We start from the raw sequence: 11,695 nt of genomic DNA, 5'->3' as shown, positions 1-11,695 counted from the left end.
AACGATGAGGAGAGTCTTCAAGCCTGTATTGATATATGCTCCAAATTTAATGCTATTATAGTAGAAACAGATACAGTATTCACTATTATTGCAAGTGATTTTAAATGTCATGAAGGGTCAAGATTTTATGACGAGTTCTCAAATCTTGCTGCTGAAAATAATCTGCTTAAATCTGATATAAGTAGGTTAAATAATGCTTTTGCCTGTATCAGTGAGAATAGTAAGAATACTTCTTGGCTAGATCATGTCTTATGTAGCCATGCTGTGGATAAGTAAATAGCAAATGTTTCAGTGTTTACAGAAGTCATTGCATCAGAGCATAGATCATTAGTATTTTCAATTTTATGCTCAGTAAATAGTAAAGCTGCTACAATAGATAATAATTCTACTTTCAAAATGTTCCCGAGTAAGCCGGATTGGTGAGCTTGTGACTATTCCATTTTAATTCAATATGAACAAAGGGTGGATTATTTACTTCAAAGAGTAAAAGTACTTCTAAGTAAATTTAATTGTTCTGTATTTAATGAATGTATTGCTTCTGAAATTGATCTTTTTTACAATAACATTATAAAATGTACGCAATCTGCTGTGGCTGACGTGATACCTCATAGGGGTTTAAAGTAAATTTGGAATTTAATGTTCCTGGATGGAATGACTATGTTGCAGATAAACATGAGTTAGCCAGGGATACATTCAAACAATGGGTAATTGGTGGAAAACCTAAACATGAAATTATCTTCAAAAGAATGAAAAAAACTCGGGCTGTATTTAAACTTGCTTTTAAGCACTGTAAATATCATACTGAGCAAATTGAAGCTGACAGATGTGCAGAGAATGGCGATTCTTTAAAGTTTTGGAACAATGTGTATGAAATTAGTAATGTAAAGGCAACCAATCATGTTGCTAGTATTGGCGGAGTTACTGGTGACAAAGACATTGCCACTATGTGGAAGAAACATTTTCAAGCACTATATATTTTAGTTAATGATAACCAGCATAAAATACAGTTTGTACAGAAAGTGCATTCTTCATTGCAAGACCTATTAGAGTCACTATTATAGATGTTACTAATACTTTGCATAAGCAAAAAAAGAGAAAATCTGCTGGACCAGATTTTCTCTTTTTTTTTACATTTATATATGGAGGACATAGACTGCCTCTCTGTCTAAGTATTTTTTTAATTTATGGTTGTTGTGTGGACATTTGCCACCAACATTTTGTGAAGCCACAATAACACCTCTAGTAAAATATAAAATTGGAGACTTGATAGATGTAAATAGTTACAGAGCAATCGCAATCTCTCCCACTTGTTCTAAAATACTTAAAGGTATTTTATTAGAAAGAATCGAATCCCATGAGAATCCTGATGATTTTCAGTTCGGTTTCAAGAAAAATCATTCCACAATGTCTTGTACATATTATTTAAAAAAGGCAGTTGAATACTTTATTTCTAGAGGAAGCCATGTATTCACATGCTTTATAGATTTCAACAAAGCTTTTGATAGCGTTAATTATTGGAAACAGTTTTCTAAATTAATTGATCAGGGTATTGCCAAGAATTTTGTCTGTCTAATTGCATCTTGGTACAAGAATCAAACTATGTTTGTCAGACGGCAGAAAGTAACGGCAAGGTAGAATTTTTTTACCGTTCTTGTTTATATTTTATATAAGAACACTGATTTTCAATATTATGAATATGCATATTAGATGTAAGAAAGGTGGAACTTTTTTGAATCTTTTGCATACGCCGACGATATTGTACTAATTTCAAAAATCATTAACTGCATTAAATGTTGAAGCCAGTGCCATAAAGGTGTCATTTAATACAAAAAAGAAAAAGGTGTGTATGGTATTTAACCAAAAACAGAGATGTAAGATTGTGTCAAAAAATTTTCCACTGTGTACCTAAGCTGGATGTGAATTAGTTTCAAGTATCTGGGTCACATAATAGAAAATGGTTTGTTTGATAATGCTAAAATAAATCGAGAGATTAAATTATTCATACGCGTACAAACATATTAATCAGACAATTCAAAAAATGCTCGATTAAGGTAAAAGTGCAGCTATTTAAGACCTACTGCCTCTGTTTTTATGGTGTAGCTCAATGGACTAGTTTTAGTGCAAATACTATGTTAAAGCCAGACTATGACAAGTACTCAAGCGCTAAAAATATGTTTTTGGTACTAAGCTTGCCTAATCTAGATACTTTATTGCGTAACTACAGACTTAGTCTAATAAATCAGTTAGTTACCTGTGCCAGCAGCAATGCAGCTGTGTATAGATTAAACAAAAATTTTAATTATTTTTATTTATTTTTAAATATGGACCTTGTACTGTACTTTTTGTCTGAATCAAATAACTAAATAAACAAAAATAAATTACCAAGTTTTTTGTTTACTCTCAGGCGCCGCTCCAAGCTGGTCCGCAATACTAAGGCAAAACTAATTTGTGAAGCTCATAAATCTAAGCAAAATCTATACAACCAGATTTTTTGTTGTTGTTGTTCTAAAAAAAGAGTAATCAAAAAGTAAATTTTGGAGTAGTTTCTTTTTTTTCATGTAGTTATTTAGGTGCTCCCAGAGGTCCTTATGATCTTATAAAAGAGCATCGTGGAAAAGCATTTAAGAAGAAGCTCACGCCTCCTTCCGTACCAACGCCGCTTTTTGGGCTAGAGCTCGCGTCGAATCTTGGACCTCAGGGTTCTGAGGCAGAACTCTAACCACTGTGCCACGTCTGCTGGATTTTTTAATTAATTTAAATTTTTTAAGTAATTCTTAAAAAGTAATTTTAATAAGTAATAAGTAATAATTTTAAAAATAATTAATAAGCTCGATTTTAAAAGCAATATATATATATATATATATATATATATATATATATATATATATATATATATATATATATATATATATATATATATATATATATATACATATATGTAGATTTTTTTACTTGGACGGGGAAGGGAGGGGGGAATAAAAATTAAAGTGATATTTCAAAAACTACATAAATGCATCAATTAATCAATTATTAGACCAGTGACAACAGAAAATTAAAGAAAATGGAAAAATAAAAACACAAGAACTATATCATTGTTAGTCAGTAAATACAAATTGTAGTCGTCTGCGTTTACTGCCAAACTTATTTACAATTTGTTCCATAAATTCAGATTTTCTGAAGCGTATTTTTTCACGATGCACGCTCAGTATGCAAAGCCCAGACAAACGGTCATTGAACATGGTTGATCGTTGCCTAGTCTTCACGCGCAATGTACCAAATGATCTTTTTTACAGTACATGTTGTTGTTGGCAGTGTTATTAAAATGAGCAAAGCTTCACGAGCTGCAGGGTAGAACACAGTCCTTGTTAGTAAATCTGTTAATTCGTTTATTGTGTTTTGAAAAGGTTGAATGGCCCAAAAATCAAACCAAATTACACTATCGAGTTTAAAATTATCAATTTTGTATACTTCATTGAAAATTTACATTTTCTCAATGAACTTTTTACGAGTCAAAGTTCTCATCTTTGCAGGATGAAGTAAACAAAGGTTAAATTGAGCAATGATATCTTCTGAGAACCGCGTTTGAAGCGAATAGATTAATGAATCGAGATAAGGGATATACATAGCCTGGTGAAAGTATTCCTCGACATTTGTATCCGTTGCTCCACAATTGTTTCGATATAACTGCCTTGAACATTGCCTTGGTGGTGTTAGTTAAATATTCAACTTTCCAGACAACTGGATCACTCTCTTGTAGACATCTGCACTGAAATGCATATCTACCTTGTTACGGTGTAGATGTATAACCAAGAGTAATTCGTGAACGTGCCTCTGTACTTGTGGAATGTCTAGCTGAATGGCTTGAAGTGCTTGAGTACAGGGTTCCAGGAGAGCTGAGTAAAATGAAATGATAATTAGTCCAAATAAAAAAGTTGTTGAGCTGGATGTTAACAACAACTGATGTGCCGATTGACGTGTGTTTCCGTTTGCCTTGTTAGATAACACATATATTTGGTCAAAATCACAAAACACAAAACACTCGTATGCTCTTATACTTTGCAGTCCAACGAGTCTCGCAGAGAAGAGGAACGTCAGGTATCATTGACCTTCTCGTAGGACTTTTACGGAAAAACGCAATAATTGACTTGATAGTATCAATTATATTGCGAATTTGCGAAAGTGCACTCAGATCATTTACAACCAAGTTCAGTCTATGTGATGAGCAATGAACAAAAGCCGTCTTTGGATATTTCATTCTGATTCTTGATTGGACGCCGTTATCCTTTCCTGCCATGGTTGAGTAACCATCGTATCCCTGACCTAACAGACGATCTAAATTGAGACCTATTGATAAACACTTGCTTAATATGGCGTCGGAAACTGAAGCTGAAGACATGTGGTTCAGTGGAACAAATCCAACGAATTCTTTCCGAATCATTTGCTCTTTTGTTGGGTCAATAAAGTGTATTCCAATCGATAATTTTTCTGTCCTTGAAATATCGGCTGTTTCATCAGCTAATACTGAAAATCCGATGGAGTTATTTGCAGCTGACACAATATCATTTACCAGAATCTGTTCAGATATTTTGATCAATTTATTTTTGGTTTGATATGGTGCATGTTTTGCGTTCTTTGCAGCAGTATCAAGCTGATTTTTTATAATCTTATCACCAGCCTCGATTCAAAAGTTCAATAGCTGATGCATATTTCCTTTAATTCCTTCCTTCCCTCGCAGGGCCAAATCATTTGTTCCGATAAAAAAATTGTTGAAAGGATAGAAAAGAACTTTTGTCTGTTTGCTTTAACAATGCGTTTTATAGAATCATCAAGCTGGCATACAATTTCCTTGTTTGGATTTCTTCTCACTGCCATGAAGTTTTCAGCATCTTGTTGAGAACACATACGCCATGACGATGACATGTGATTTCGAGCACATTCGTTAAAATCCTTACATTTTCTAAAGGCTGTAGTGATAAATGCACCTTGAAAACCTCGATGTACTTTTTGTGGGAAAAGAATGCAATATATACAAACAGCACCTTTTAGTTTTGAAGAGTACGCCAGCCAATGAGCATGTTGAACCAACCATGCATGTCTAAACCGTCGCTTTCCAGCTTCATGTTCTGGCACATCTTTTTTGAAATCATAAGTTTCATGGGGCTTGAATGGTTCGGTTAGTATATGATACTTGAGATCATCATTTATTCTAGCTGTTACCTAAATATAAAGTTCAATATCGAAAACTGAGTTATCGTTATCATTTTTACATTCTGATGATTTATCTGCAATCATGACTTCTGACGTTTTCTGCATGTTTCCGTTGCATGCATCAACATCTTGTTGATGTCTTGCCTAACAATGGCTTTCACTTGGTGCCACTACTGGTTGAGGAAGAGTAATGTGTTTCTGTGATTTTTTGGAACCATCTGTAGTTGCAACACGTTTAAAATTGAAGTAATCCAAAATATTACTACTTTGTCGTTTTTTAGACATTTTTTTCAGTATTCTGAAAAAAAAAATTGTAAACACCTAAATTTAAAACAGTCCACAAAATTAAATAAATTGAAAAAACTTTTTTTCAAAAATTTTTTTATTATATCAGTCATATATATTTCTGAATAAAGATTTTACATTCATGGTTGTTTACAATTAGTTAAAAAACTAATGTGAAGTAAACACCTAATAATGCTAAACTATATAATAATATAATGATTAGTTAAAAAACATTAAATGGTTTATTAAATACAAATTAGGCATATTCCAAAAAACAAAACAAAATTTAAAATACAGCAGGTTAATGCAAGTTAATCAAATTAAATATATATAGTTATAATAATCAACATTTAGCTAGCAAAAAACACAAATAGTATTGTTAAAATGAATATAACACAATAAATTGGAAAAAAATAAATAGATATACAATACAAACAAAAAACATTTTGCCAACAAACAAAAAAACAACAGCATAAAAAAGTAAATGAAACTGACACATTAAAAAATAATTTAAAAAATTTGATCACTGTATCCAATTCTTTCTTCGTTAGTTCAAGGTTTATTTGTTTGTGTACTTTGCTATTGTAGTTCGATTTCTTTTTTTTTATTATTATTATTTCCTTTATTTTCGTTATTTTTCTTCGTCTCTCCTTTTTGGTTTCTATACTTCTCCTTTATCTATTGTTTTTTTCTATTTATTCCTTATCTGTCTATTGTTTTTTTTTTTAACTTTTATTCAAACATCTTTTTTTTATAAATATAAATTGTGCCTTTATAAAACAGCTTCCGCCGTCGTGGAAGTCATTGCATTTGATGGTAATATTTCATTTAAACTGTAGACATTTACATTACGGTGAGTAAACTATAAATTAGTTAAATTGATGAGATATTGAAATAAAATATTTTAACAGTTCAAAGAAATTTTGTGAATATTTAAATTTGTTCATTTACTTTTCCAAGGAGGATAGGGGGGGAGAGAGCATGTGCACCCTTCCCCGTCTAGGCCTTGCCTGCCGGCGCCCATGACATCTAATGACAATTTGGGATTGGCATAAATAAATGTACTTATATCGACTGACGAATAGGAATTGGCGTAAATAAACGTATATTCATCGACTGACAAATAGGGATTGGGGTAAATAAATATACATTTATCGACTGACAAATAGGGATTGGCGCAATTAAATGTACAATACATCAAATGAAAAATAGGAATTGGTGCAATCAGTTTTATGGTTAGGGTCAGAAATTAATCAGAAATGCCTTTTGTATTAAAGTGTCAATAGAAACCAGGCTTTTTAAAAGTTGTTATTAAAAAGAAATTTTATCTTAACGAGTAAAACAAAGATGGCGAGTATTAGCGTTTTTAATGTGATTTTTTATACTTTAACGTCAAATTAGAATACTTTACTTGAGTTTTCAGACCTATGTTTTTATATGATTCTGAATCAGTATAATGTATTCTATCATAATCAATCATAAAAACAGGAGAGGGGGGAGGGGGAGTTGAGTAGCGCTCGGTCAATGTAGCAGTACTCCCTTGTGGCACTAGGCTGTAAGATAGTCTATGTATGTATCGAAGCCAATAAATATTACGCTATGCTCCACGGACGAGATAATATGTTGCAATAAGCAAATAAAATATATAAATTTAGGCTGCTTAGCTATAGGATTAATATATGCATATATATATATATATTATATATATATATATATATATATATATATATATATATATATATATATATATATATATATATATATATATATATATATATATATATATATATATATATATATATATATATATATATATATATATATATATATATATATATATATGTATGTATGTATGTATGTATGTATGTATGTATATACATATACACACACACATGTTTGATGTGAAACACAAACACATAATACCAATTACCAACTTAATAAATTAATTTAGTTATAAAATATATGTGTGTTTGTATGTGTTTATACCTTTTATGTTCATTTAGTACAAAGTTGTTGCAAAATTTTTGTCAAAAAAATTTAGTATTTGTTTTTATTGCTATTTTGTTTTTACTTTACAGCATAATTAGCAAAAATATGTTTTTTAATGTTATGCGCCCTTTATCTACTAAATTAATGCAGCAAGCAGTATCCCTTCCTTATTTTAGTGGTTGTATTACAGGAGTTATCCATCAGAAACAAATTTCTGCACATCTTAACCATAATAAATGTTTTTCATCTGGTATTGATTGGAGTGATAATAAGTTCAAAGAGATTGTCAGTAATAACAAACTTGTTGTTTTTATAAAAGGAACTCCTGATGCTCCAAAGTGTGGTTTTAGTAAATATGTCATTCAAATATTGAATATGCACGGTTGTGAAAACTTTAAATCATTTAATGTTCTAGAAGATGAAACACTAAGAAGTCGTGTTAAAGAATTTTCTAACTGGCCGACTATTCCACAGGTTTATATTAATGGTGAGTTTATAGGAGGATTTGATATATTGTTGCAGATGCATCAAAGCGGTGAACTAATAAATGAGCTGGATAAAATTGGACATCATTCCGCACTGATTAATAATGAACCAAAGAAAGAATAGTTTTTTTAATTTGATGATTTCTTTATTTTGGAAATTATCTATATTTAAAGTAATCTTGTAACAATATAGAATCAAAATAAGTTACAACTTATTGATTGTTTTTAAGCCCTCTAAAACTCATAATTTTTTTTTAATACAGTGTGAAATGTTCTTAAAATGTAAATATTGCATATATATATATATATATATATATATATATATATATATATATATATATATATATATATATATATATATATATATATAGGGTGACCAGAATACTCTTTTTTATGTAGGAGAGCATAGAAACAAATAAGGTTTAATAAGTTTTAGCGTTGTGCTCTCCTACAAAAAAAAGAGTATTCTGGTCACTCTATGTATGTATATATATATATATATATATATATATATATATATATATATATATATACATATATATATATATATATATATATATATATATATATATATATATATATATATATATCGAGTTGGGTCTAAAACAAAGAAAACTTTTTAAAAAAATATCAATAAAAATATTCATTTTATAAAAAAAAATCGATAAAAAATATTATAATCAAAAAATCTTGTTAAATTCCCTATTTTTCGTTTTTAATTAAAAAATGTAATTTTTTGTTCATTAAAATCCAAAATAAAAGTTTAGTTATAAATTGATTAATATTTTTGAAACTTTTATATAATTTCGCTTCGTTCGAGATCCAATATGACATACTTTTAAAAAACTTTTTTTTAATAATATTAGGGACCTATTTTAATGTTTGACGGTTGGTAGCAGCCCCTTAAAATATTTTTATTCAAAAATTTTTTAAATGCAGCATTTTTTTATTATATTTAATATATTCATTAGGTACTAGCAGTCATTTTCAAAAAAAGTTGTTTTTAGAACCACCCTGATATATATATATATAATATATATATATATATATATATATATATATATATATATATATATATATATATATATATATATATATATATATATATATAAGTATATAATCATATTGTCAATAAGCATAATGACATATCAAGTTATTCAGTCTACACTTCTTAGTCTTTGATAATACTCTTGTTTGTCTTTCATATTCACAAAACTAAATAACCAATTTATATATTAACAATAAAAATAATTATAAATAGCCATAACTAATAAAATACTAATTTAGTAGAAGCACAGAGTTAGGGTTTTAAATAATAATATGAGTAAAGGTATTTATAAACAATATTTTTCTAAAATAATGTTTAGAATAAAAACATTTATAAAAAATAGTTAAAGAGAGCAGCTTCTAAGTTTGAGAATAATTTAAGAGATTTGCAAGCAGAACGTAGAATATATTTATAAATTTACCTATTACTAAAAAAATTAATGAATATAAGAAGTAAGTTATTATGATTTTGTTTCCAAACAAATAGGCAATCATTTGAATAAGGTTACAATTTATACAATAATGAATAGGGTCACAATTTTATTTATAAATAGGGCCACGATTTATACATTATGAATAAGGTCACACAATTTATAAAATAGAGCATATTAGAGTTCGAATTGGTATATTGGAAATAAAATAATTTAAGAGCTTTATTTTGGATAAAAGTTATCTTAAAAAAGCAAGCTTCTTAGAATGTCCTCAAACTTGAAAAGCATATCTAGGATGAGAGCGAAAAATAGCATGATATATATTGAGAAGGCTCTTCCCTCCTCCTCATTCATTTTTCGACAATTAACAAGTTCATAGGATTTTTAGGGTAATCATTCGATAGGATATTTTAATAGTGTTTGAAATAATATGTTTTCATTTTTTAAAAGTTTTAGTTGTTACCATGGTTCTTAATTTAAAATGGCGAAAAGCATAAATGCTTGAAATTTGGAAAGCTAATTCTCTTGAATTAGTAAATTATTTTTCAATGAACTTTCTAACATTATTTATTTACACTAGACGCATGCAATAAACCAAAAAAAATTGAAATATTATTTCGGGAAGAATTTGATCCAGCTCATTTATTAGTTCACCGCTTTGATGCATCTGCAACAATATATCAAATCCTCCTATAAACTCACCATTAATATAAACCTGTGGAATAGTCGGCCAGTTAGAAAATTCTTTAACACGACTTCTTAGTGTTTCATCTTCTAGAACATTAAAATTCAACAATATTATTTTATACTTTTACAATAAAATTGAACTTTAGACAAGCTTATCACAGATAATACCAAATATTTAAATCAAACTTTTAGTCTATTGCGTGAAGCAATCTATTATGTGTGTTGAGTGAAAATAGCTATGATAGAAGTAGAGTTACCATATCAGGACCAGATTCCTTGTTAATTTTTACACTCGAAGTATGGAAACCAAAAATTATAACAACAAAAAAAATTAGAATCTATTTTGATTCCAAAATGATTAATAATGTGGGAAATGAACTTGCGAATAGCTAATCGCTACCTATTGGTAAAAGACGCATTAAAGACGTATAAAATACGTAGTTTAATGTGTTTTAGATGTTTTAAACACGTCTTGTGTCATCTAGCTTTCTTTTCCCATTAAGTTATATATTTTTGTTTGACTAGATTTCAATATAATAGTTTCAGTTTTTTTTTTAAGAATAGTTTATTGGAGATTGAAGAGCAGAGAAAAGGAATACCTCTAATATTGTGGTCAGTTTCGTGAGGAGAAATACCTCTAATACTGTAGTCTTGCAAGTTCTTTAGGAGGATTGTGTGCTCAACAATATCAAATGCTTTTTTTTTCAACCAATAAACACTCCACAATTATTGTTGAGGTATTGTCTAGTTATCTCTGTTGTTTCTTCTTATGAATGAGTTGTTGAGCATTTGTTGCAAAAGTCATATTGGCGTTTGTGAAAACATTTATATTTCTCCAAAAAAATTCTAGAGTCTGCGAGCATTGCTTTTTTAAACAGTTTACTTAAGTTTGAAAAAAGAGAAATGGGTCGATAATAGGAGTAGTCCAGAAAAGAACCCATATTGTGTATAGAAATTCTTCTGACTACCTTAAAAGCTTCTGAAAAAAAGAGCATAGAGGTTTAGAGGTGTCAGTTTTAGAAGAAATGTTGGTAGACTATTGGTACCATGAGTTTTTTTATTTTCAAGAGTACTTTATATGAGATTGAAAACCTCATTTTTAGTCACAGCTTTAACGAAAAATGAACAAGTACTAACTATTTTAGAAAAAGTTCCGAAAAAACAAATTTAGAAGAACAATTGTTTCAAGTAACTTGTATCGAATACTCGCAAAAAATACTATTAAATATATTGACAACACTGGTATGATCTGAGATGACATTTTAATTGATTTTGAGACTAAAAAACTTAGTATTACAGTAGGTTTAGTGTTTATAATTTTTTTCAATTCCTTTCCAAGTATTTTACATTATTGTTGTTTAGAAATGTTTAATGTTTAATTCATGTACAGTAATGTCAGTTATGTTAGATCTCTCTGCGAATACATTTGACTCGGTAATTACTACCATCTTGGAATGAGTATTAATGGTACTAATAAGACTGGAGAGATTATTGGTGTGAAATGGAAAGGGAAAAAAATATTAAGAAAAAGGTTGATGTCTGTCCGAAAGTTAATATATTTAT

General features: G+C 29.1%; 2 protein-coding genes across 2 annotated transcripts; one reads left to right on the top strand and one right to left on the bottom strand.

The window, feature by feature from the left end:
• Nucleotides 1-4,021: 4,021 nt before the first annotated feature.
• LOC136085446 (uncharacterized) lies at nt 4,022-5,493 on the bottom strand. The gene is made up of 3 exons (XM_065806753.1): nt 5,383-5,493; nt 4,840-5,217; nt 4,022-4,573 (listed from the first exon to the last, which is right to left on the bottom strand). The coding sequence occupies exons 1-3, from the start codon at nt 5,491-5,493 to the stop codon at nt 4,022-4,024; spliced, it is 1,041 nt and encodes a 346-aa protein (XP_065662825.1).
• Nucleotides 5,494-7,587: 2,094 nt separating this feature from the next.
• On the top strand, nt 7,588-8,091 carry LOC100212558 (glutaredoxin-related protein 5, mitochondrial). The gene has a single exon (XM_065806752.1). The coding sequence runs from the start codon at nt 7,588-7,590 to the stop codon at nt 8,089-8,091; it is 504 nt and encodes a 167-aa protein (XP_065662824.1).
• Nucleotides 8,092-11,695: the final 3,604 nt, after the last annotated feature.

Source organism: Hydra vulgaris, chromosome 09 (genome assembly GCF_038396675.1).
Source record: "Hydra vulgaris chromosome 09, alternate assembly HydraT2T_AEP".
Taxonomy (NCBI): domain Eukaryota; kingdom Metazoa; phylum Cnidaria; class Hydrozoa; order Anthoathecata; family Hydridae; genus Hydra; species Hydra vulgaris.
Note: the sequence above shows the minus strand (reverse complement) of the source record. Positions and strands in the feature narration are given on the sequence as shown.